This window comes from Mastacembelus armatus, chromosome 3, assembly GCF_900324485.2.
Source record: "Mastacembelus armatus chromosome 3, fMasArm1.2, whole genome shotgun sequence".
Lineage (NCBI taxonomy): Eukaryota > Metazoa > Chordata > Actinopteri > Synbranchiformes > Mastacembelidae > Mastacembelus > Mastacembelus armatus.
In genome coordinates this window covers 5,362,919-5,390,000 of record NC_046635.1, presented here as the reverse complement: position 1 = coordinate 5,390,000, position 27,082 = coordinate 5,362,919, and the positions used below count along the sequence as shown (strand labels likewise).

Here is a 27,082-nt window from a genome sequence, read left to right as displayed (position 1 = left end):
TGGGACCTGGTGCCCGCTTCTTTCCTGTCAGCTGTTTAGAGCTCAATGCCCCTTCAGGTCTGCCAGGTGGTCCGCCGGGGCCACCTGGCAGCCCCTCTGCTCGACACAGTGATCGATCAGGGCACAGCCCCGCCTCTCGTAGCAGCGGCAATGTCCGCATGGAGAGCAGCACACTAGACTCCTCATCCAGACACAAATCTAGACATAAATCTTCAGCACCAGGTAGGCTTAAGAGTCAGATTTTCATTTAAGAGTGAGCTTTATCATGTACTGATTTATACATGAAAATTTGCCTTTAAAACAAATTTCTCAACTTTTGAGATGGAAGAGTTACTCAGATCTCTCTCGCCTTTCTTCTTCAGAAGATGCTGGTGCTCCAGAGCTCTTAGACCCAGGAGGAGCAGGGATGCCCTCCACTCACACTCTGCCTTCCCCACATGAGTCATATCATTACGGCCTGGGCTATACCTCCCCCTTCTCCTCTCAGCAACGACCTCAACGCCACTCCATGTACGTGAGGAGGGAGCGCCACCGACCACACGGGGTTGAGACTGGGATGGCGGGGTTGCCTCCACCAGGGCAGACAATACCAACGCGCGCCAGTAGCTTGCAGCTCCTCTCACCCCAGCTGCAGCACCGGACCACCCTCACTGGACACTCAGTGAGCTCGTCAAGAGAGGACTGCACTGATGACATGACGAGGGTTAGTGGCAGACAGCCCTGTGAGTGTGGTGGTAGTTAAAGGAAAAATTCACCCTTAAATACTGACTCAAACCAGTAAAACTGGTCCATTATGTTGTGCTGTAATTGCATATTTAGGTTTTAAATTCAAAGTTATTTTAAAATTTAATAAAGGGCCTGTAATTGAGTTTAAGTAGAAAACTAAAAATCCTGAAACATCTTTAGACCTGCATATTTAATTTTATATTTCCCAATATTATAAATCAAATATTTGTTTGAATTGGGTTTACTCACACATGTACACAAAAAGTAAGCATATCAGTAGCCAGAACGGCCAAAAAATTTTAAATAAAACAATAAAAAAATACAATGTTAATAAAATGTTAATCACTGCAATAGACAGTAATAAGCAGGGTGGTACCAATTATTATTTCTTTTCTATACTAGGACCAGACAATCACTGACACAGTTCCTCAGCAGACCATAATGCAATGCAACTGCAGGATTTTGACTTTTTAGAAGTTTTGGGAAACCTATTGTTGTTCCATCAGCACTATTACTAATGTTCTTCACCTGCAACTGAAACCCACATCTGAATGCAACAAGTCAGTGCTATTTTTCCTGGCACTGCAAATGATTCTGGGAAATGTAGGAAATTGACTAACCTCTAGAATGGAGGTGTTGATGAAAAATGGGCATACAGAAATACTTACATTCCTTGAAATGCACTGAATCACATTAAACAATGTAAGTGTATCAAAGGGTGGATTTTTTTTCTTTACCATGTGCACTGAAAATGTATATGCATGCAGGTGCAGGTGTTTCATTAGATGATACATGTGTGCAGGGACTGTCACTGTCTCACATTGCCATTGCCACTGCTTCATGTTGCTTCTCCAGTCTGCTTTGACCTGCACCTGTTCGTCTTCTCAACAGAGTGAGCAATCCCCTAAAGACATGAGCCACCCTTGTGCCCCCATCAAAGACTCTACGAGGGACAACACTGCTGCTTTTCATACACAACGCTCAAAAAACGAGGTCCGACCCCCTGGCTCCTCCTTATCTCCAACCATTTGACCGAACACAGACAGTAGCTCTTCTAACTGCTGGTTTCCATAGCTTTTATCTGTTTCTATTCAGGTCAACAGCTTCACTGCACGTTGTCGCTGGTATTAGTGTAACCTCACTGAACAGCTTTAAGATTGTCCCAAATGTCTTGTGACGTGAGCCAGTAAAGAATGTGCTAGTTAATGATAAGTGATGAAGTGAAATTAAATGGGATTATCAATCACAAAGACGATGATACTGAAGAATTTTGTATGGTTCTTTGTCTGTGTGTGCATTTCTGCGTTTGTGTGTCCACATGATGTGTGTGTTTCTTAGGTCAGTATGTATCATGATCCTCATGGTGAGGATGGAGGATCCTCCAAGGAGAATCGAATGATCTTCACTGAGTCCATGCCCAGGAGAGTAGGCAGCTTCTACCGAGGTAAGCATCACCACACCTGTATCTGCACTGTGGCTCCATATACAGCATCAGAAAATAAAAGTATATGAACATTTAATAAATGACCCCAACAATAAGAAGATAAAGGACATTTTGAGTGTTTTGTATGTACAATATTCATCAGGAATTATAATTTCCCCTGTAAAGACATAAAGATTTTATATCATTACAACTATAATTTGCTTTATTTCCATTAATAATCTGTTTATACACCAGTCTCAATTATGAGTACCCTAAGGAAGAGGTATAGTAAAGAAATACCTTAATAAAGTCATGTCTGTGTACATCTATATTACAGTATGTTATACTGCTTATAAATGCCAAAAGGGAGATTCAAACTAAAATGTTACCAGTTTATTTGGAGCATCTGTCATGAACAAAGAAATTCAAAATGGTTTTCTTTTAAACTACAGAAAGACACAGGTAGATGAGATATAAAAGATAAGCATGAACATAAAAAGGCATATTTATCAACCAAGAAAAAAAAAACTAAAAGAACAGTTAAAGCAAAAGACACTTAAACATACTTTAGCCCTTTAAAGCAGGTATTGACACTTTCTTTTTCTGCCTTTTTTGTTTTTCGTGGTGTGTTTTGATGACCTAATGATGCCTAATGACAAGCAAAAGAGTGATATAGTAAATGTGAAACACATTTCTTTCTACACTTGCCATTTTGCATTGTATTTAACCATTACACACGACGAAATCTACAATAAAAGAAAAAGAGACATCAACTTTAAATACACAATGAAGACATGGAGGATTTTGGCACATTTGAGTGCAGCACAATTTACTGGCAAATACTGAAAACCAGTAACAAATCTAAAGAGATACATTTTTAAATTATTTGCTCTACTTTTTTTGTTACTCTTCAGTCCCTTCTCCCAGACCAGATAACTCGTCCTCTTTCCATGACGGTGTCGGACAGGGGCGAGGGCCCGTTGTGCCAGTTGTACCTGGAGACCCTGTTGCCATGGCCAACCACGCCAAACGCCAGACTGCTTTTGACTGGTGCGAAAGTTCTAGTTAATCAGGGAACTTCTTTTGACATCAGCTGATATGTCCATATTTGTAGTTCTGAACAATTCCAGGCTATTCTAGCACACATCTCTTTTTTCTTTTGTTGACAGTTGAAAAAGAAGCAATGTTTTATTGACAGTATTTACTCTATGATGTCATAAACAACAAGAATGCACATCTAATACTAAATAAACAAGAGGCCACGACTGTGTTTTTTCAGACTATCCATAGTTTCATTTTAGAATTCTCATTTTACTGCTTTTTAGGTTTCCTGTTTTGAGAAATGAATAATTAGAATTTGATCAATTTAAAATTTAGAAATATTCCAAAGTGTGCTACTGATATTATTTTAGTACCAGTGTCTTGTCATTATATGTAGCCTATAGTATGTGCTCAGTTTATTACATTATTTATTTAAGGTTGTGTCCTAGCATTCGATAAAAATGTGAGCTTGCAATTACAAAGGTATGTCATTACCATATAAACAATTTTCCACATTTGCCATGTAGGACTGCTGCAGAAGCAATGGTCATGAATCCTCCAGAGCCCACCAAAGAGAAGGAAAAACAAGGCTTCTTCAGAGCCATTAAAAAGAAGAAGAAGAAGACGCAAATAGTAAGATCATTACCTTTCTATTTCATCCAGTGCAATGTTTCCCTTGCTCCTTGGAATGTGGAAAAATCACTACAATGAAGCATATTGGAAATATGCTAATTGTGCATGCCAAACTAGAGCTGAAATGATCAGTCAATTAAGTGAAGTCAACTGACATAAAATTTATCTGCAACTATTAATTGATAATTAGCAAATAAATATACAATAGCTGCTTCCAGATTGTCAAAATGAGGATTTGAAGCTTTTCTTTAATCTGTTTAGTCTGTTGGTCATTACCTTTGATTGCATTTTATTTTTTATCAACACACCAACTTTTCTCTCCCAGCTAGAGTGTTCTGTGGCTTTTTGAATCTTTCCACTAGCTAACTAACTAACTAAAAATATGCATAAAAATGTGAAGGGATACAGTTTTACATTTGTGATTAAGGATTATTACCAACATTTGGAAAACAAACAGGTTTTGATAACCTGTTGTTTGTTTACATCTTAACTGATTGTCTTACTGCCTATTTCCTGCCATGTCATACTTGATAATTACTGTATGTTTTCATGTCAGTTACTTAGATAGATAATATAAAATATATTGTAACAGATAGAAAGGATGACCAAAATTGAAAGGGTTAAGGTTGAAATAAGATACAAATTGTAATTAAACAGACTTGCTCTGAATTTCCACCTTCTCTGTGGATCTTGTTTATCTTAACAAGTAAATATTCATGCTATTATTACTTTTTCTGTATCTGTATTAAGTGATATTTATTTAGCTGTTTTGAGGATCAGGTGCTGCAGGTGTTTTTCTGGTTGCTGACAGAGATTTGTGTTGAGAGTTGTGGCTGTTCGTCTTCTGCTCCACAGACAGACATGGAGGACAGGAGGAACCCCAGCATCAAGAAAAGTCTTTTCCCCCTGTTTAGCTCTAAGAATAGCTTAAAGCACAACTCAGCTGTCAAAGTCCTACCTGTAGTCGCCTCGCCAATGGTACAACACCAGCCTACCGTGCCCTACCCTGCCTCACCAGTAATCTAACCTTAACACTACGGCTGCATGTTGACTGCCAGTGCACTGAATGACCTGGTTTGAAATCCTCTCAAGTACATAATTGACTGAGAAAATATTCCAAATTGAAAGGATTTCAAAAACACTCAGAGTGTAATACTGCACGCTGTTTGTGCATTCATTTTGTCTTGCTATATAATGTATGTCAATTGCCGTCACCTCGCATTCACATGGCATCATAAGACACTGATTTCATGCTGCACTGTGTGCTGTTCTGCACGGCGAGACTCATCCTGTGCAAATAGTCATTTTATCATATGAAAGTCAAGAATATATGCAACCCATTTACAAGCACATGAACCCACACATGCAACTTGTATGTAACTTCGACATATACAGATTAAATATTGATTACACAAAACAAACATTCGGAAAATGTCAACTTGACCTAATAATTAACCTGTGAATAAGAAAATAAACAACAGATTAATTAGTAACGAAGATCATTGCTAGTTACAGCGCTCCTGTATATTTTAGTGTGTGAAAACCCACTCAGACATAAGAGTTTGTAAAACGTCATCACTAATCACCACCTTTTTGTGTTTTGTCTGGTGCTGCCAGCTGGGTGCATGAAGAACCTCACCGGAATTAGAGATGTGATTTGAGTGAGATGTGTCATGTGATGAAAATAATTGTGGTAACCTCATCGTTGAGAGAATAATATTTCCATAAAGCAAATCCTTTTTATTACTAAAAAACCCTGTATTTTCTTCTGTCAATGTTAGGGTCCTGGTAATGGACAAGAACACCTGTCCCTGCAGAGGAGCTCCAAGTCGTCCTCACATCATGGCAGCCGACGGAAAAACCGTGAGCGTTCCCGGGACCGGGAACGAGAACAGAGCCGGGACCGGGACAGAGAGAGAGAGAGAGAACGAGAGAGGGAAAGGGAGAGAGAGAGGGAAAGAGGGAGGGAGAGGGAAAGAGTCAGTGATTGGCCACCAGACAAGCCAGTGGACTCACTCTCTCAGGTATGAACTACCTGTACATACTGAACACTTTAGTTTGGATCTGTGTGAAGATCATGGCCCAGAGTATGGTCTGTCACCAAAACTGCCACAACAGCCCCTTAGTATCAGGCAGACATCTAAATTACAATGATGTAAATCTTATTTATGTCACAACGTCTCAAAGCCAAATGCTGTGTATATAAAGTATATAAAAACCTGCAAGGTAATATTGTTCCACCTTACAAGTGGTATGATGCTGAAACCAATAAGAAAATTGTAGCTGTTTTAAATTCCTAAACATAATTTATCAACTGTAGTTCTCTTTCCTACCAGAGTCAACCGCTCAAGTCACTCCGCAGGCTCCTTCACCTCTCCCCTTCTTCCTCAAGCCAAGGACAGCCTCCTCCTGCTCCTCCTTCAGACCTGCGCTTCCAAGCCCCCCTCCCCAACCCCCCTCAGCCCTCTACCAAAGCGGGCTATCCTGAGGGTCGAGGGCATGCCGACAGCAGGGGGCACTCCGGGGTGAGCAGCTCTGCCCAAGCTAAAAGCCGCAAGGCCAGCTACCCCCTCCCCGGACAGATTGAGTCCAGCTGGCATGTGTCTGCTTTACAGCGGGCAGAGGGTGCTCAGTTCACTCCTGAACAGCTGGGTATCAAGCCGGGGAAGAATGGACCCACCTTTACCCGAGCCTCCCGCACCAGGATGCCAAACCTCAACGACCTGAAGGAGACTGCGCTTTAAAACCCACAAAACCACACCACCTCCAATATGGCTCCATCCCAGAAGTATCTGCCAGATGCAGATGTTGTGGTACTGTAGTAGAAGTTTACATGAAAGCCTATTTCACTGGATCACGTCTTCATTCAGAAACATGGTTATATGTTGATACTTATGTCACTGAAATCTATGACAACTACACGTTGACAGGCCAAACACAAACAGCAGTAACAGTGTCATTTAGGGAATCAAAGACAGGAAAGGGCTCGCTCCCTCTCGGGATGCCGTCGCTGTATGAGCTGTGTGTTATTCTCTCTCTACTTAACAAGGTCAGAAGAACAGAATAAGCTGATCTTTCCTGTCAAGGAGACACTGCCCATGTGGCCTCTTTGCTGCCATCTTCTGCTCACAGGACACTACAGCAACACATCAGACAGCTGCTGTCACACCAGTGGCCAATAAACTCAAATGTTTTTCAAGCTCTGATATTTGATAAGAACAAGAACAAAAAAGATTTATATCAGCATTATTTATTAAATATTTATTTGTTTTAAATTCAAGGATATAAGCTATAAATGACACAGTATGTAGGCTATATGGGAATATTATAGGGTAATATAGAGTTAAATGTGTAATTGCAAGAGCTTTAGTTTCAACACAAAGAAATGCGTAGATATTTATGTGTTGATGATACAATATGTCACAAGGAATATTTAATAATGGTGAATGTCCTTTTTTGTTCAATTTGAAATGTTATTAACAGATTTTCACACTATATCATGTTACTTTTACCCTTTTGTCTTTGTTTTGTCAAAATATAAAGAAATATTGATAAATACATGTTGCCCGAAGTGTAAAAAAAATCTCTGACATTACATCTACAAGACTGCACATCACCTTCATGACATCAGTTTTGAAGTTTTGTGACAAGTCAAGCTATTTGTCAGCAGGGTCTGGTAGCAGAACAGCCAGAGTGAGACTGTTAGGCTCTGTGCTTTATATACAGTAATTGTCAGCTCACTTTGTGTTGATGTCACCATTGTTGAAATAAGCCCAATCTTCAGTATCTCAGATCTTTCATCACTGACTGCAGTTTTCAACTCTGTGCTGCCATGTTGGCTTTGTCTACAGCCTTAAGTAACAGGCACCTTTGCTCTTATCACCACAGGGCGCTGGTGAAAAGTTAGCCTCTAATTTATGTTTTAAGAGATAGGAGAACTCTGCAAAAAAAGCATACCTCACCTACAACCTATACAATCTTAAAGGATGAGTCCGGCTAGATTCTTTTTATTTTTTTTGTGTCACATTTTCATTCATTTTGAGTTAACCCTACAAACACATCTGCTGCCATAAGTACTCCACCAAGTCCACAACTGCAAATGTGCCTAAAGTGACAAACTTTTAAAGATTTACTTTATCAGTAAAATCCAGTGTCGTTTTGGCTTAGAGCCACAAACTAACAAACAAAAATATGAAAAGGGAATAAGACTAACATGGTACACAAAGAAGAAGCAGAAATGTGTATTAGTTTGCAAGTAGTTTAGTTTAGGTTGCAAGTAGAAACTGGTTTTGTATGGGGTCATATGTTAGATGTTACTTGTCCAAACTGGCACTGAATTTCATAAACACATCATATGTGTTTTTTTAAATTCTGAATCTAAACTGTTAAGTCCTGCTGCCAAATACATCAGTAAGACAAAATCTAAAATAAAATGCAAATACCCAAGTACAAGTACTGTACCTCATATACCATGCTTGAGTAAATGCACTCGTTACATTACATTCCAACACTGGTTGGTTTTGTGTGTATTAACTGATTTAGTCTGTGTTGACAATAACAGGTATGACATGACACTGGATTTATCCTTCAGTGTGTTTGTTTACATTTTCTGTGTGCATTTTAAAAGACTGTGTTATCGAAGTTATTGTAAATGCCTTTTGTAAATCTGAATTTGGTTTTCCTATTACAGCCTTTCTTTTTAACATCAATAGTCATGATCAGGGATTAACTTGGTTGTTCATAAAAGCATTTACTTGTTTACTGACCAGTGGATGATTTGAAAAAAAAAAAACTGAGTCTTTCAGAACAAAATACTCTTTGTGGCCTAGGCAAAATATACAGCATAGTATTTTCATTCTCACCATTAACCTTTATCCCTTCTTCTTCCTTTGTAGTTTGAAAACATAAAGCAAAGGAGAAAACCTTTTACATCACAGGAGGGAACAAAAAAGAGAAGGGTAGATTCATTTCTATGGATTATAGAGCAAATTTGTATTGGAGAATTTTGTTTTGCTCCTCATTTGTCAAAAACAAAAATAGATCCAACTTACTGCATGGCTTATTGAAAGCAATAATATTCAGAAAGACACAGGCTGAAGCTAGTGTGAGTGGGAAGTTAAACTGGAGCCAAATATAGCACAGAGAAGGATCTTTAGCTGAAAGTGAACAGTGTCCACATCTAAAAACAAGATATTGCTCTACAATGCATTTTTTAATTTTCAATTTGTCCTTGAGCATGACCCAGAACAGGTAAAACTGCCTCATGTTGTGTATCATGGAAAATCCTAATGGCTAATGATTGTAAATGACTGCTGATGTGAGTATGCTTGTATCACTGATGGGACAGAGTGATGACAAAGCTTGCCTTGCCAGTGACCTGAAAGCCTTACATTAGCTTACTGACTCAACGCTTAAGGGATGTACACTCAGATGTAAATGGAGGCTTCAGCCGCCAGCAATTCGTATATACTGAGAACTGAGACAAGAGGAAGAATTTTTGTTCACAAATATGAATGTGTTTCCTAGAGTAAAACATCAGTTCTTTTTTTTTCATGAAGCTGTTTCCCACTTCCTACAGGGTGTAAATAGAAATTATAGAGTGTATCTATACTTACCATTCTACTTTAAAAATGATAGGGTCTCATAATAAAAGCCAACTGTACATTTTTGAATGGCTCATGTTTTGTAGCACAGACAAACACAAAATGAGAACAGACATGAGTATGAATTTAATCAAGGAAATGTTTCATCATACAATAAAGAACCATCTCAAAGCACCATGGTAAATGTTACAGAAAAAATCAGGAGTTGACCACAATACAAAATTGCATAAATATAGATATATGTAATTTATTGATATTTTCTAAGAAATGCTTTAGGTAAAACTAAAAGAAAACAAGAAGTGAAAACACAGCCATTTGTCAAGAAAAAGTCTGGTGTTATTCAATATTTGTATTTCTACGGTCAATTTCCATGAAATCAATTTGTTCTTTCAAACAAACTGAAGATGAAAACCTTTTTTAAAGTGGATCAAAAGTATATAGTCTCACATTTAACAAATAAACAGTGATTTCCTAAAGTGGTTGGGCAATCAGAGCAAATATTACTCAAACAGCAGAAAGTAGTGCATTTGTTGGGGGATATTTTTAGCTGTGGGATAAAAAAAAATTACCCCTGAAATTTAGAGCAGATAGATGGCTTGTAACTTTCTGAAATAAACTGCAGTGTCCATGTTCATATGAAGACCCGTGTTTCTGGGTGCAACAGTGTGGTTTGTCAGTGTGTTTTTAATTGTTTTTGGAAATATTTTTAGATCTAATTATGGAGTAATCAGTGTCAGGTTTTGGCCCCACAAACAATACTTGGTTCATGGTCTTTTCATGGGATTTGTTGTTAGCACAATCCAGAATACCACCAGCCTTATTCTTTAATGGACACATAAAGCGGAGGCTCAGAGGCGCAGAATTGTAAATTCCCTGTTTATCATTAATTATCGGGGGATGCAGACAGAAATTCACCTGTCACAGAGGGACACAAATGTTTTGGAAGAGCTTGTCTCAGACCTGTGAATACAGCCTCCATAGCAACGCTGCCTCTCCTACTCTATGCCTAATTACTGCTTTGAATTTATGCCATTTCACGCTAAAGGAACAATCTATTGAGAACTTAAAGCCCCCGGTGTGAGAATGGTGTGAATTAAAGCTCAGTGAGCATATCAAACAAATATAAAATTAAATAAATCAAATTGGTTTGTATTTTAAAAATAGATTTAAACTGAACATTTCTGTCTCAGTTTGTAGTTTTTACATGTAGCTAAAGGGGGCAAGTCTGTGAATATAATAACGGACCACACACTTTGATGAAGGGGCTTTAGACACAGATAAGGTTTTGGGACGAGGCCTCTGGGATTGTGGGAGGAGAAGTTCAGATGCATTTCTTCATGCAGAGCAGCAGCTCCAGGCGCAAAGCAATGCGTGTGTGCCATCCAAGGGGGAGGATGCGGATATAACGTGCCACAATGGGCGGCCGCAGAAGGTTCTGTACAGACGAGGAGCGGTCAGAGTTTCCATAAAACATCTGAGGAAAAACAGAAAGAAGTTTAGTTTAGTTTAAGCTGATAATAATACAGACTGAATATTTTGTACATATTATAGCTATCATGAGCCACGCACGTGCATTAGTTGTCTATTTTGTCTGATCAACAGTCCAAAACTAAGCAAACACTCAATTAACAATGAAAAGAAAAAATCTTCCTACTGAGGAACCAAGTCAGACCTGTGGTGTCTGAAATGTTACCTCAAGTCTTGTGGTGTGTTACGTTATGATATGGTGTGTTGCTGTTAAATATACTTTACTCCCAGTATTTTGTTGTTGTGTTATTGAGGTCAACTCACTCTGTTGTTTCCCGTTTGGTCTTTGTAATAGATCCAGTTGAGTTTTTCATCTGTGCGGTACTGAACGCTGTACTTGGTGACCCATTCTTCAGCGTCACAGCGGCCCTGAGTGAGGATCCCTGACACCACCATCACCGTCCTCAGGTCAATCTGCAGCCACTGACTGCTGTCCTGAAACTTAGACAGCCAGGCACACCTGGAGGACAAACACAAATGCTGGATATAATGCAGCAGTTAAGCTGGTTTACAACACCTGCACACAGACAGTTGTTCAGTTTGTTTTGCTTATTTCTTATGGAGGATATAATTTTTAGTCATATTTAACTTTCAGTATTGATCTTAGCAGTTTTTTTTTAGTGTCGGTAGTTTCATTTGGCATCTCTATTTTTTGCCAGTCTTAGTCATATTTTAACTTTACGCAAGAGCATACTGGCCTGTCAACCCTAACCGATGCATTCTACAAATGGTACACTTTCTGTGAGCATGATTCTGTCAATGATGATCTTTCCCTGACACAGAGAGTCTCTGGCATTCACAATCAGAGATGAAAACATCACATCTGTGGATTTAAAGAAAAGCCTGTATGTTGGCCCGGACCTACCCGAAGCCCTGACTGTTGAGCCGGGCCTTGCTTGGGAGCCATGAGGAGAACCAGCCAGTGTACTGGTCCTGGCTGGAGCAGGTGATCTGGTCTGGACTCACTGATCCAGCTTCAAAGCCCAGCGGTTTGTGGTATGGACATTCTGAGGATTGCAAACAAAGTTATAGCCAGTCTTAATTGAATATTTCCCTTAATATCATTGTTTTTCACTCAAAAACCTCCTTGCTTAATGGACATAAACATGTCTACCTACAGCTTCACAGTAGAACACTGAAATGTAACCAGAAAACAAACATTACTAAGCTTCTCTAAATTCATAATTCTCCAGTTCTCTATCCGTTCCTTTCTCTCAATCCTCACCCCCGCCGACTCTCATCCTCACACCCTCCTGCTCCTAAAGCCCCCACTGTTAGCAGCCACAGTGTGACCCATATCCTATCCTAAAAGCCTGCAGTTTAATTCTCCACAGTAAGAGATCTGTGATGCCCATTAGGGCGGCAGTGGACAGATGGTCATGTTCTACTCTCTACAGCTTTAGCTCCGTGTTGCTCTCATGTTTTCATCTGTCAATCTGCCATAATTTTATAAAATAACATGCCTTTTGTTGCTTTAGTAAATAAAGCCTATGTGACTGGGAAAGATGCACACGTGTCCTTTTTGTCTGAAATTTCTGAAAAAGAACATATCCATACCTGAGAGATATAGATATATCTATATCATATACATGAAGCCAAAACTTTAGTTGAATTGGTCTGATGTGCTTTTGTTTACTACTTGCTTAAGCCTATTTGGCACAGGGTCACATCCTGTCTAATCTCCGTATTACAACACATACAACAACAGTGTCTGTATGAGTCAGTCAGGAAATAAGTGTTTACATAACAGCAATGTGAGTGACTCTGTCCTCTTTCATTTATTTCCAGATGAAAATAAAACATATCTTGAAGGCTAAAATTACAAGAAAACCAAGAGGTGACGCACACAAAGAAACCAGGTGTTATGAAATCTAATGCAGCATGGGAAAGTCTTTCTCATTCATCATCTCCATCATCACCAGATCTGTGTTATTGTAACTACTTGTTTCTGTGATTGTGTGATCGGCACAGTCTATTACAAGCTCCATAAGCTGAGCATCATGTTCTCAGATAATGATTGTCTGCTGAATTTCTTTCTCCTCTCCTTCATCGGTTGCCATGTGATTTGTGTTCAGTTGACACACAATGAATCACAGAGAGAAACCCCTTCACTGTACATCAATTCTGCCTTCTTCTTCTCTTCAGGTCTGTTGTGATTTCAACCCAGTCTTTAATTCTCAGGCCCTGGGAGGCTTTTTGTGTTCATTTCCTTGCAGGAGTTCTCTTCATGATAACCTGAAGTGGTATGGGCGTTCTGATGAGATAATTTTGTCACCTGGTGTCACCAAGGTTACGAGTTAAGTTTCATTTTTAACCTAATGAACAGTTTTTGGTTCATATCTAGACCCATATGTAGATCTGTGGTTAACACAGAGATAGAGCATTGCTGAACATGACCTGCTGCACATGAATCCCATGATTATCTTTCATGGCCAGTGGAGCATGTCCGCCCTGTGGTGTTAAATCTGGAGTATAATGTACTCATACTTGAATAGGACATATAAAGGTTTGCCTTCTTTCTGTCTGAAACTCTTTATCCATTTCTATTGTTGAGCTTAAATGATTTTTTCCATTAATGAAAAAGTCAACTGGGGAAATTTAACATCAGCTGTTTTGATAATTATTTATTAAAGTAATATTTTTTCAATTGGTGGTTTCAGCCTTTAAAATGTAAAAAGTGGCAGATTTACTTTTTTTACTGTTGCAGAAAATTGAACTTTTAAGCAAAAATGATTCAATGATTTATTAATCTAGTTATTCGTAATTACACTTACAAATACAAATAAGCATGAATGGATAAATCATTAATTTTGCCCTAATTAATGAGTGGATTTAAAAAAGAAAAATCATAAAAAAATGAAAACGTTTTTTTTTTTTCATCCAGAGAAGTAGTGTCAATGTTCTTACCTGGGATGCAGTCCACTCCTTGCACCATGAATGAGCCACCCTCAGTGGTGGAGAACTCAGTTGGAGATTCTCCTCCATCACAATCACATTTGCAAGATTTGCTCCACTCCTCAGACACACTCGCCTCATATGAACACACACAAACAACTTTTAATTAAGTGACAGGGTATTATAATAAAAGCATAAAAATCATTATTTTAAGATAACAGATATCAGAGATATTTCAAACAAAGAAACAATTATCTCTTCAAAGCTTTTCTAATATCTCTTCCCAGCAGATGTTCAGTGTTATATCAATGAAAACCATTTGACACTGACCAAAGTCAGCAGGAGAGAGGCTGCTAAAGTCCAGCCTGAAATGTTGTTTGGGTGGTGAATTTAAAAGTGGCTTAGAACTGCATTTTATGCAAATTCTCTACAATCTGCTGATGATTCTAACACGTTAAGAGAAAATTATCTTTAGCATTTTGCAGTGTTGCTGAAGTTTCTTTGTACCTCTTGAGCATGAATGCTGATGAGCACTTTCCAGGCAGATGTACGAATAAGAAAAACAGGCCGAAGGTGGTGAAGCACAACAGAGAAATCAGTTAGGATGTTGCCCTTTCTAGTAAACAGTGTCTGTACATTAATCTGTCCATATAATCACATAAAGATATAAAAATAAACGTAACAGAAACAGAAAGTATAATATAACCAAGCAATAACAGATGATACTGTAAGAAAACTAATAAATAGATTAGCACTAGTTTTATGTGATCAGAGTGTCAGAGGTTTTCTGTCTTTCCCATCCAATTTTGGGAAATATCTGCAAACACAGATTATGGCAGAGCAGCAACATGAGGTCCAGAGTGTAAAGACTAAAATCTTACCATTAGCTCCCAGAAGAAGGAGGATCAGTTGCATGTTGAAAGCCATCTTCCAACCTGCTCCAAACCGGGCAAGACCGACTGTAGACTGAGCAAGAGTGATAGAGAGGCTGGATTACAATAATCCACAGGACACTAATGGCCTCACCTAATGCCATCCTTATCTGCCAAAGCCCCTCCTACAGCTGTTCACCAAATCACTGCAGTCACATGAGTCAAGTCAAACAAAAATCCTGAAAAACTAAAACATGAGGCCAATGTGGATTGTTTGTGGGTATCACTGTGTGTGCGTTTGCATGTGTGTGTGTGTGTGTGTGTGTGTGTGTGTACATGAGCAGTGCAACAGACAGAGAAAGAGGTTAGAAGGTGTTGTTGGCCATAATGATCCATATGACCTACTGTGTGCCAAATGTATATATATATATATATATATATATATATATACACACACACATACACACATATGTGTGTATATATATATATATATATATATATATATATATATGTATAAATATAAAGAGAGAGAGAGAGAGAGTATGTAAACACACCAGATGTTTTGTAAATCTTGAAAAATCTAGATCAAAATGGCCATAGCTGCTCTGTTCAAAACAAAACACTGGAAAGGCATCAGCAGTTGAACTCAGGGTTTGAAAGAGTGAAATCAATTAAGCCTAATTTTTAAAAAGCTGTTTTCAATTAGTGCTCATTAAAACAGCCTTCTCGCCTTCTCCCACTCTATGCTGCACTTCTTACAGACAGAAAGTTGGCCTGGATTTCAGCAGCTCGTTTTCTTTCTGTGTTTTTGATTAGTCTGACACAAGATGAAGGCGCCTCTCATGATGGAAACCACATGCAAGACTCCTCCACAAACAAAGAGGAGGATTCGTGCTCACTCCACGCTCATCTACAGAGCCCACAAAGAGGTCAGAGCAATGTCCTTTAGGCTTAAGACCACGAGTCGTTAGTTACTAAAACCTGCTGTAAATCCTCATGTGTTCTGCAGGTCAGTCCACTGGGAACAAGGAAGCTAGACTTCCTAGTCAGCCGTCTCGGTTTTCCCAGACCGGTCCTTCTCAGACTGGTGAGCTCAGAGGCTTCCCGCCTGTCAAAAACCAACAGACTGAAAGTCATCACCATCCAGGAGATCAGTGCTGCTGCTGCGCTCCTGCGACACAAGATCCACACGCGAACAGCTGGATGAAGAGTTGATTGCACGGATTTTATTATTTTATTTTATTTTTATCATTAAAGAGTTTAACGTTTAGTCTGTTGCTTTTTATTAAGGTTGTGTGTTTTTCATGGGGACACTAAGTCAACAAATTCCATTTATGGATTCGTGTGAAGAGTAAGCTCTTTGGAGAAGGCCGAGAAGTCCAGTAGACCCAGGAGGACGTAGTGTTGTTTGTTACATCTGGCTATTTCAGGGGTATTTTAATGAGGAACGTGAGGAGGCGGGACCGTTTTAAATGCACCTGATGCCTCTGTTTGCTCTGAGCTCTTCTCCTGCAGCACCAAATGCTCACACTTCACCGCTGTTTACCAAGCCTGCACTGCCTTTTATCCCCAAACGTTAACACCAACTTAGACATGTAGCGCGACCTTTATACAGTCGATGCAAGTTTTTTGTGCGTCACTTGGATTTTGTGTTCCCTTGACGATTTCCGGATCAGGCGGATTCAAACTGCAGGTAGGATCCATCAAAACCACTGACTGCTCCTGCAGCGGAGCAACAAGTACGTCGTTTGATTGTGATGCGTAACAGAGTTTGGATGATAAACATTTGTCTTGTTTGTTTACATTTCCCCGATCTGCCAAGAAGCAGCTGTTTGTGTTGAAACGGAACACGTTTCCAAGAGCTCCATCATTTCGTCAGGTCTGGAAACATGAACATTGTTTTAATAGGTGGGACGGTAAACTGGATAATTCAGCCTTAATGAAAACTCTTCTGGTCGTACATTAAGGATTTAGAGCAGTGGTCTTCAACCTCGAGAGCTACTGTCCTGCAGATTTTCCAACTGTCTCTGCCCTTCCAGTTTCAGACTGGCTGAACACACCTGATCCAGGTAATCAGCAGTGGGTAGAGCAGGGATGTCTGGGAAAACAAGCGGGACTGTAGCTTTTGAGGACCAGGGTTGGAAACCACTGATTTAGAGGAGTCAGACATGGAAAAAGCAGTTGGTAAATTTTCTGTGTCTCCTTCACTGTTGCAGCAGTGCTCTTCCTACCTTTCAGGCTCTTGTGCATTGGTTGCCAGCAACCGGAGTCCAGATGTGACTACCAGGTTAGGGAAGAGCACTTATGTGACCCCGGGACCTCCGGGCTGGTCATCATGGGATGTGGCACATCTGTAGCCACAGACACACAGGGAAAAAGGGGAATAACAGGTGAGCGTGTGCATGTGGCTGGTTTACACTGTGCTGATGCAAAGCTCAGTCAAGGCTGACTTGTTCTGCTTGGAGAGTTTTGCACTTGTTAATGAAGGGTGTGATAAAATTAGATAATGTAGGCAGACAAGCTGAGGCTGAATAGGGTCTGTGTTTGACCTCTCTTAAATTAAAAGGTTAGCTGTTTTCTTCTTTTACATTATTGTAAAATGGAGATATTTTTCTCAGAGGTTTGGGAGCAGGACAACACCTCCTCTTCCTGTCATGTGTCTATAAATACCCTCCTGCCCTGCACACCTGCTTCTTCTCGTTTTCCATGCCCCATTTGCCGTCCCTTGTTCTCTTGCCTTTTATTATCTCCCACAGGGTCTATGGTGTGTTGCTAAGCACAGAAGCAACACTACAGCCCAAATTTTCCCCACACCACAGCCATCTTTCTGCTCCGTCATCCCGTCCATCGTTCCCTTCAGCCAGACAATACATTTCAATTCTCTCACAACTCGTTTCATGGTGTAGTCCTTGTAGTGGACTGGCTTTCTTAAGGGTTTGGGCAAAACACATTTGAGGCATCCAAGCAGTCTTTAAATAGTGTATTATTATATTGCAATTTACAAATCTGTCACTGTATAAAATGAATCTGATCATTTTGATGGAGTAAATTTGAAGTCTTCAGACTTGTTGCACACACACACGTATCCCAGATGTTTGACAGATGGTGGTTTTCTTTAGTCTGAGGGTGGTTTTTCGTTAACGCTTTTTTAATTTAGTTAGGTTTTCCAGTCCCACTGATGTACAGTCCTCCCCTGTGTCTTATCTTCCTGTGTGTGTGTGTGTGTGTGTGTGTATGTGTGTGTGTGTGTGTGTTGCTATAATTTTATCCAGTTACCAGTTTCTTATGCTGAGTTGTAATTTTTTTTTCCATCACAGATGAAACCGTTAAGACTCCCAGCCCAGTTCTGAGTAAGACCCTGAGCATTTCTAAACATCACCTTAACATGTGTGAGATGTGCATGTGTCCATGTGTGTTTAGACATGATTCTCAGTGTTCATTACTAAAAGATGTAGCAGAATTAGCTTAATCTTTTGAATCAGAATCGGTTCTTGAGTTTGTGATGCTGATGGAATGGAAATAAAATGTGCAGTTTTGTGCTAGAACAGTAAATTAGTGGCATTCACAGACTATACACATATGATCCCAGGCATTTAAACATATCTACCGTCTAAGAACTGAGAAATCTAAAACCTGGGATTTTGTTGTAGCTATGAAAGCAGCTGTTTTGATCCAGAGATGGTACCGACGCTACATGGCCCGTCTTGAAATGAGGCGCAGGTACACCTGGAACATCTTTCAGTCCATTGAGTATGCTGGGGAACAGGACCAGCTACAGGTGACTCTTGGCACATGCATTTCCTTTTCCTTAGAAACTTGTGTGCTAATTTTCAGAAGCATCACAAAGCATATGTTCAATTTTCTTCTTTCTCTCTTCAGCTCTCTAGTTTCTTCAGCTTCATGCTGGACAACTATACTCATCTGAATGGAAATGGTCCAGGTTAGGAGCCACTGTATCCTGTAGGCATTATAGGCATTGAATTGTTTATTTTATATTGCTGCCATTTGGATGTTTTTTGTTCAGGTATATATATATATATATATATATATATAACTTTTTTTTTTTATAATAGTGAGTTATTTTTATTTTTTTAAATTAGTAGCTGAAATGTGTTGCTGCTTAATGGTTGTTTTGAACATGGTCTAACACATGAAAGTTATATATAGATAAATATTTTTTACTTCCATCAAATTAACACTGACATTGTTAGTCATGACACTGTATTTTTGGTCTCATTTAGAAAACCCATTGCATATACACTGTTGCTTAGCAACTACTTTGAATGTGGAGGCCAGTGTGTTGGTGTGTTACACAGACACAGCTGTGGCTTAAGTGAGTATGCCCCACTCATCGAGCTAAAAAGCATAATGCTCCACTGACAAGCTAATCCTTAGGTCATCCCTTATTGCTTAACATCCAGAGTACATCCTCTTCTTGAGTTTTACATTGAGTCAACAAAAGTGATGTAGAGGCCAAACTCACATTTGGATCAGTTATGTACTGTACAACATCTGTGTTGTCTGTGACTGAATAGGGGAAATTTAGAAGACACTAAAGGCGAAATGGGAAGGACACTCAAACAGGCCTGTAGTTGATAGATGTCTCTTTGTGCTATTTTAGTTGCATAAATTAGAAGCCATCAGTTTTCATTAGCATATTAGAGTGGTCTTTTAATACACCCCAGTGAGGTCACACAGAGCTGGATGTTTTGTTATCAAGCTGTATATTACAAGGAACTATAGATCAAAAATGAGTACAGTGGTTAAACTTTTCCATTTTACTATCCTAAAAAGGTTTGTATCTTTGTTGCCTTTTTACAGTAAAAAATTAATTATTTATTCTGTAGATTCATCTTCTTTGTTAAAATCTAGTGCATACATTACCGACAACGCAACTCTGACTGAACTATTGGTAGTTGGTCATTTTTGGTGTGTTACGCTAATAGCAATTAAGGTAGCCTTGACCCTTTCACTTCAACCCAAAGGAGGAGCAGGCAACAGAGATCTGGTAAGATTTTATGTGATTGTGTGTTTGTTGCCCTCTAGTTTTAATTTCAGTCAAAAAGCCCTAGCGAGAATGAGGCTTGAGCTTGATATGTTAATAGTTTCACTCACTATGTCCTCCAGACTTGATTTCCCAGCTGCTGGACCCAGTGGTTGACCCCTGGATAGACAGAGACACATGCTACAACTTGATTACTGTCCCGGAGTCATACAACGGACCCCGACTGTCGTTTCCTCTGTCTGTCTCTGATACAAATGCTCTCCTGAGTGCATTTAAAGAACAGCAGGTACTGAATATGTGTGTTTGGTCTTTGTCACTCACTTTTGATTGTCTGGTTTTGGATATTGAGTGCTCATTATTTTTCTTCCACACAGACTCTACATGCCAGATATGTTTTGCAGCTGCTGTATGAGACCAAAAAGCTCCTCAAGCAAATGCCCAACATCATCCATTTATCAACATCCTACACCAAAGAAATCACTATATGTGGTGGGTGACTGTGGCCACTTGGTAATTCGAGATTCAAACTTTTTCAATACACATACCAAAGAAGAACAATTTTCTGTTATGATGCTGCTGCTTGTACACCTGTTACATTGCACAGCACAATCTGTCACTGAATAAATGAAGGACCTGTCTACCAGTTCAATGATCGCTGAGGTCTGTGAATGTATTTTAAATACAGTGGACTGCACCTTAATGGCAGCATTGCAGGAAAGGAGGTCTTCTTTATTTGCACACTGATAAGGCACTTGACTCCTCTTCCACAGCTGTCACCTCCTACAGTCGCATCTCATTAAACTCAAGAATACTTGTGACAAACAAAAACACAGTGTAGTGGTTAAAGTGGAGCGATTCTTTGTCATGGTTTTTGTACCATTGAGAAATTTTAGACATACTCTGTAAATCAGGGATTAATTCAATTTTAGACATACTCTGTAAATCAGGGATTAATTCAGACAACAGTACAGTTTCTGTTTCTCAGTTACTGTGATCTTTTTGGTGCAGGTGACCTGCATGGACGACTTGATGACTTACTTCTCATATTCTATAAGGTAAAATTAAATTTATTTCTATACAACATATTTCTTTAGCATTATTTACTACCTGCTTGCCAGAATAATTATGTTTAATGTACATACACAACATGTACTTTTAAATAAATACACGCAAGGTTTACAAAGACAGATGATTGTTTTGTAGCCACATTAAATATAGCAGAAATATGCACAGAAGACTTTTTTTTAATATTTAAGTTTGTGATGGCAGTTTGATCTTTATGCCTGTTGCTGTTGCTTAGAATGGCCTTCCTTCTGCGGACACACCATATGTGTTTAATGGGGATTTTGTGGACCGTGGGAAAAAATCAGTTGAAGTGGTCGTACTTCTGTTTGCATACTTTCTGCTTTACCCCGACTACATGCACCTGAACCGAGGAAACCATGAGGATCACATAATGAACCTCAGGTTGGTAGGAAGAAGAGTAGAAATTCAACAAAATTTTCATCCAGCTGCAGTAGAGCAATAATAAAATAACTAATTTCAGTCTTATGTTTTCACAATTTTGTTTCAGGTATGGGTTCACAAAAGAAGTCATGCAGAAGTACAAGGTACAAAAAGGTCCAGATACGGCACGTTAATAATTGTGTAATTGGTGGCTGTCACAGCTGCTGGAGCTCATTGGATTAAACTGGCTGAGTGGCCCATAATTGTAAAATTCATTTCTTCTTTTTTTGTCTTACTATGTGCAGACTCATGGCCGTGAGATCCTCCAGCTGTGTCAGGATGTTTTCAGCTTTCTGCCTGTTGCAACGGTCATTGATGGAAAGATCCTGATTGTTCATGGAGGGATATCAGACCAGACTGACCTAGACTTCCTCAGCTCCATAGAGAGGCATAAGGTCAATGGCAACAATCAGCCAATCACAAGCTAGACTCCAGCTCTTACCAGTGATAATCAGTTTTGGCCAGCAGGGGCAAGAAAAACAATTATTAACGCTGAGAGTTTTTAGTTCGGCCATGGTTGTTATGACTTACATGTTAGCAAACAGTTAACTAAGTTCGTTTCCCTGCAGAAACAGAGCAGCAGTGGCATTCATCTGGAAGCATCTTTATTTACTTGTCACATCATGATTCAATTCATGCGTTCTCATAAAATATGGATCTTTAGTACTGTACTAAAGATGTCTATACATATATTTGGTATTCAGTTTTATGTATATAGACGAAAATTACAAATCACCAACTTGCCTCAAAAGGCTAATGCTGTGTGTTAAGCTCTTGCTGGACACTGAGTTTGCACATGAAGAAAACAAATACCTTTTTTTCCTTTCTTCTTTGCCCTGTTTAGGTGAAATCTGCTCTGAGGTTTCCCAGGCACAGTTTGGAGCAGCTGGACATCGGACACTCCTCTAGACAGACAAGAATGAGATCAACAGACAGCTCTCTTCCCAGCAGCTGTGGCAGCCACAGCAGGAACCAAAGAACCCCAAACCAGAGGTTTGACAGCGGTGCACAGATGCTTACAGATGTTCTTTATAAAGGTCAGTGTACAGTTCTTTAAAGTGACAGGCCATCTATTCTAACCCTTGTTTTCTGTAGAAAGAGGAGATGCGGACTCAGTCGACAAGAAAGACCCCCCTCAATTTCTTCCTCCTCCTCTTCATCGTCATCATCCTCCTCTTCACTCTGCTCTCCTCGAACTCCATCCAGCCTCTCACCTCGTCCGTGTCCGTCTTCTCCCAGCATGCCCTACACTATCAGTGTCCTTCAAGTGCCTTTCCTGGACTCATTCTCCTCTGTTCCTCTTCCTTCACCTCCACAACATGAACGGGAATGGAAACAGGTCAGAGGAGGGGATTCAGTGGACAAGAAATTCATATTGTTCAACTGTGCCTTACTGTGATCTGTTCTGTGTTTTATTCAATACTTTTATTTTCCCCTCTCCTGCAGATAGTGGATATATTGTGGAGTGACCCTAAAATGCAAGAAGGCTGCAGTCCCAACACATTTCGAGGAGGCGGCTGCTACTTTGGTCCTGACATCACCCAGAGACTGCTGCTCCAACACGGACTCCAACTGCTCATCAGATCCCACGAGTGCAAACAGGATGGATATGAGCTCTGTCATGACGGAAAGGTAGACAGGAAGCGATAAAATAACTCAAATTTCCGAAAGTCTAGAGAGATAAATATGTGCATGTTCCTTCCACAGGTGATCACCATCTTCTCAGCATCAAACTACTATGAAGAGGGAAGCAACCGTGGCGCATATATCAAACTGGGCAAAGAACTGGTTCCTCGCTTCTACCAGTACCAAGTCAGCCGCACAACACGTAAACCCACGCTGACTCAGAGGTAGAGCAGCTGTCTGGTGTTACTGAATATGAATGTTCAAAGTTGGTGGGGTTAACTACACCTGGGGTTAAAAGCAGAGAAGTATTCATTTGGGTAGTGGATTAGTTAAAAAAATAAAAACATGTAAAAGATTTTGAAGAATCAAATAGTTAAGGTCAATAATCTGCTAGATAAATAACTGACAAAATATAGATCTTAGTAGATGATGTAGGAAAACTCAATCTTAGTTAAGGACTTACCTCTTACCTCCTTGTTTGCAGAGTACGAGTTGCTGAAGGCTCTGCTTTTAGAGCACTAAAGGAGAAGTTGTTCGCCCATCGTTCTGAACTGATGACAGGTTTCCAGCAGTATGACCAGAATAACACTGGTGAGCTTTACCCACGCAGTTTACCTTTCTTATAAACATGTATTTGCCCAGGTTCAAGGTAAGCAAGCGCATATTTTTTTCAGGTAGTGTGTCAGTTAGTGAATGGGCTCAGGTGTTGGAGTCGGTACTGAGACTGGACTTGCCATGGAGGACACTACGTCAACATTTAACCCATCTGGCACCAGATGGCAGTGTGGAGTATCGGTCCTGCTTCGAGGATATGGGACCTGGGATTCCTCTGCCTCAGGTCAGAAGAGAAAGGGGGAAACTTGTGTACTGTCTTAAAGTCTGGCTTTAATTTCACACTTGTATAGATTTTACAGAGCAACTTTATCCTGTTCACTGTATTCACCCGATTGCTGTAGTTTTTGCTCCATCTGAAAGAGAATTTATGAGGATTCATACTATTCTTACATTTTATTCACCTTGGCAGGAATTGTTCTTCATAATGTGTACTTTTAAATAAAACTTCATTTTAAGAGTGCAATCTGTAAAATGTGAAAGATTTAGCAGCATCTGGTGGAGACATTGCAGAATGCAGTCTTCTGAGCAACACTCTCACCCCACCCCTCCAGTTTCCAGGTGCAAGAGAGGGTCCTGGGTCCATTAAACTCAAAACAAAACATGATTCTGTGTCTAGAGCTAGGGTTTGGTTTGGTTTGGTTTGGCTTGGCGAGTTTGTCCGTTCTAGGCTACTGTAGAAATAAGGCAGACACAACTGCCTCTGTGAAAGGAGTTCCACTCCCCATGTTATTTAAAAGGTTTGTTTTCTGGTGATTAAATGACTAAATGACAGCACATTTATGAATATTCAATTTCTTTCAATAGATCACTCTAAATGTTACATTGAGCCAATAACTTTTTTTTGTATATGCAGTACTTCTACTGTTAAGAGTTGTACTGGTAGTACTCTTAGGATTATAGTGTTTAGTACTGTAGTATTACAGTAGGATTTCCCTGCTGAGGTTTAGTTTAGATTTATGCTTTATTTTTCTTCTTCTCCTCCTACAGGTCACTCCCAACTTGGCTGAAACTTTGTTCAGATACAGGACAGACATTGAGATAATATTCAACATTATAGACAAAGACCATTCAGGTAAATAAATACTGTAACTGTAAAATAATATACAATAATTCTAAATGTACAGTATTCCCCAAAATTAAGAGTGTGTGTTATGTTCAGGTCTGATCTCCATTGAGGAGTTTCGTCACACGTGGCGTCTTTTCAGTGCCCATCTAGGGGTTAACATCGATGACAGAGCCATTGATGACCTGGCCCGAAGTATCGACTTCAACAAGGATGGCAGTATAGATTTCACTGAATTCCTGGAGGCTTTTAGAGTGGTACACAAACTGGACAAGGATCAGCAACTCAACGTAAAGCTGGATGGAGAGAAGTTTTCATGAGGAATCTGAAGACTAAAGTAGTAAAGTAGGGAGAAATTATGAAGGAAAGCAGAATGAAGATAAGATAGTACTTCTTGAGATGTTAAAGGAATGCTAAAAAAAATGGCAGTGATTTTGGTGATTCATGATACAGTTCTTGGTGCATTTTTTTGGACTGTTGGCCCTTCACATTGGTTTCAAGGGGAAATATTTTGACAGCTGTTGGAGGAGGGATTGCCCCTTTATATAGACATTTGTGTTCCTGGGTGAATAAATTCTTAAAACTTTGGTGATTCTCTGGCTATTTCATTTAGCATTTAGAAAAGATTAAGGTGAAAGAAGGAAGCTGAAAATGATGAAAATCCCACTGCAGTCAAACAAGACTTGTAAACATTCATGTTTGACAGTTCACATAAGAAAAATGCGCAATAAAAGATCTCATTCTAGATGACACCAGGAAAAAAAGGGCAGAGTTAATATATAAGCTTGAAATCCTTTCTGCTCATTACAGGTCAAAACTACGAGCAAGCAGTGATAGACATCAGGGAGGACTTAGATTCCAGCTTGACTCAGAGCATCAGGGAGATGACCACCTTTCATCTGCTGCACGTCTCTTTCATCTGTGCAGCCAGACTGTGTGTAGTCAGAGTGATTGCAAGAATGTGTTTTATTAAAAATGTCCATCCTGCCTTTTAACCCAGTCTAAGATACTATTGGTATTTGGGTTTTATACTTAATATAATATTTATTGCTTCCTCTCACCTCAAAGCAGCACCAGTGTCAGCAGAGGTGCACATTTAATTGTCAACTAGCTCATGACCAGACTTCCTGCGTGTTTGTCTAAGTCATTTATGTCTATGAGCAAATATTTTTTACCTGCCATCTTACCAGACGCTGCCAGGAGGTGTAACATGTTTGGATCAGTATTAATTTTGACAGCTGACTTTAATAAAAATGTATAGATAATGTAGAGATAATGGATGGGCTTTGGTATAGATTTTGGTTGTATTGCATTAGTGTGCCAGGGGGAATAATCTGCCATATGGGATTTTCCTAGAGTTGCTCCATAGTCACTTTAAGATAAATGGATGTGGTTTACATCATTCCCTCTTCTGAATAATCATTATTCTTGTGTTTTATAGGGAATCAAAAAAAATCACACTCAGCAAAAGACAGAGGGAGAGGTGCAGTGTGTATAATGAAAATCAAATTAAAACACACAAAGCAGAGAGTCCACAAACTCCCACCAATAAGACGTTTTTACTTCAAATTATTACACATCAGGATAGTAGGAAAATGCTCCTCAGTTTTCCCCTATACTAAAACCTAAACCTAAAATTATACTCTTTGGGTGATGTGCAAATTCAGTTAAACATTATCTCCTCTCCTCCTCCAGATATTAAGTGCAGTCAGAAGAATGAAATGAATGAGTGTTGTCATCTCTGCATGAACCAAAAGGAAGCCTGTAAACACACCTACCCAGTTCCCACCTCTCCTCCTGAAACTGGAAGAAATGTTTATTGAGGATAACAGAAAGAGCTGGAAATCACCAGTCAGGCCTAAATTAAAGTTAACAGTCCTCTGTTAAAATCTGCACTGTTTCATTACAAATTATAATCCCAATTTGTATGAGTTAATATAATTGATGATGTGCTTCATCATGTATTGAATTATTTTAATAATTCAAAGTCTATTTATTCCTTTTCTGTGACAAACAAAAACCGCATCATGAGAATTTCAAATTACTGCTTTCTCCATAAAGTTAATATAGCTGTCATGCAGGAAATATCATGAACTAAGAAGGTTTCCATCACAGTATGTTGTCTCTTGAAGATATCTTTATTACATGGGATGGTACTTTAGTATATCCATGATGCAAGTGTCTTATACAGTAGATATTCAGCAGAATTCTGCCCTATAACAAACATTTTCACTGTATGTCAGAACTTAAAAATAAAAACTCATTATTGCTCCCATTCAAGACTACAACATGTAAGTTTCATTATCAAGCAACGCTGGTTATTAAAGAGCCTGTAAGCTACCAAAGGTAAAATATTTTTAATTCATATGCATAAATAGAAGCAACACTACAAATTGTTTTAGTCATTAAGATTTTATTGTTTCCCAACTATATAGGGACAAGAAAATGCATGGGAACCATTTGGAAAGACTATGGTTTTCTGGGTTAATTGGTCTTAAAATGTGATCTACATTAATGTAGAAATGTAGCTCTTATGCTAATAACACA

At 39.3% G+C, this 27,082-nt stretch overlaps 3 protein-coding genes across 6 annotated transcripts in view; 2 read left to right on the top strand and 1 right to left on the bottom strand.

Annotated features, from left to right (window-relative positions):
• The window catches only part of cdkl5 (cyclin dependent kinase like 5), a 29,923-nt gene extending 23,324 nt beyond the window's left edge, over window positions 1-6,599 (top strand). Inside the window, exons 14-22 of the mRNA XM_026320609.1 lie at window positions 1-222; window positions 363-703; window positions 1,618-1,719; window positions 2,065-2,170; window positions 3,064-3,199; window positions 3,718-3,823; window positions 4,679-4,801; window positions 5,605-5,847; window positions 6,160-6,599. The exon at window positions 1-222 is cut by the window's left edge and continues 635 nt beyond it. Of these exons, the coding sequence (XP_026176394.1) occupies window positions 1-222; window positions 363-703; window positions 1,618-1,719; window positions 2,065-2,170; window positions 3,064-3,199; window positions 3,718-3,823; window positions 4,679-4,801; window positions 5,605-5,847; window positions 6,160-6,567 (1,787 nt within the window). The 3' untranslated portion in view covers window positions 6,568-6,599. The remainder of the gene's footprint in view (window positions 223-362; window positions 704-1,617; window positions 1,720-2,064; window positions 2,171-3,063; window positions 3,200-3,717; window positions 3,824-4,678; window positions 4,802-5,604; window positions 5,848-6,159) is intronic.
• Window positions 6,600-10,622: 4,023 nt separating this feature from the next.
• On the bottom strand, window positions 10,623-14,821 carry rs1a (retinoschisin 1a). The gene is made up of 6 exons (XM_026320280.2): window positions 14,730-14,821; window positions 14,356-14,381; window positions 13,861-13,984; window positions 11,819-11,960; window positions 11,218-11,413; window positions 10,623-10,900 (listed from the first exon to the last, which is right to left on the bottom strand). Exons 1-6 carry the CDS (start codon window positions 14,773-14,775, stop codon window positions 10,748-10,750), a joined length of 687 nt encoding a protein of 228 aa, XP_026176065.1. The 5' UTR covers window positions 14,776-14,821; the 3' UTR covers window positions 10,623-10,747.
• Window positions 14,822-15,647: 826 nt separating this feature from the next.
• Window positions 15,648-26,538, top strand: ppef1 (protein phosphatase, EF-hand calcium binding domain 1). 4 transcript variants are annotated; one of them, XM_026320551.2, is made up of 19 exons: window positions 15,648-16,413; window positions 16,959-17,110; window positions 18,038-18,070; window positions 18,371-18,498; window positions 18,600-18,660; window positions 19,848-20,011; window positions 20,100-20,214; window positions 20,734-20,780; window positions 21,026-21,192; window positions 21,299-21,335; window positions 21,477-21,626; window positions 22,076-22,224; window positions 22,327-22,570; window positions 22,678-22,863; window positions 22,939-23,081; window positions 23,342-23,448; window positions 23,532-23,695; window positions 24,460-24,544; window positions 24,632-26,538. In XM_026320551.2, the coding sequence occupies exons 2-19, from the start codon at window positions 17,056-17,058 to the stop codon at window positions 24,853-24,855; spliced, it is 2,259 nt and encodes a 752-aa protein (XP_026176336.1). In that variant the 5' UTR covers window positions 15,648-16,413; window positions 16,959-17,055; the 3' UTR covers window positions 24,856-26,538. The 4 variants fall into 4 exon arrangements, 3 of the variants coding, with proteins under 3 accessions (XP_026176336.1, XP_026176335.1, XP_026176337.1); XM_026320550.1 differs by having other exon boundaries at window positions 15,649-16,413; window positions 16,549-17,110; XM_026320552.1 differs by lacking the exon at window positions 15,648-16,413 and adding an exon at window positions 16,715-16,789 and having other exon boundaries at window positions 16,937-17,110.
• The last annotated feature ends 544 nt before the right edge of the window (window positions 26,539-27,082 follow it).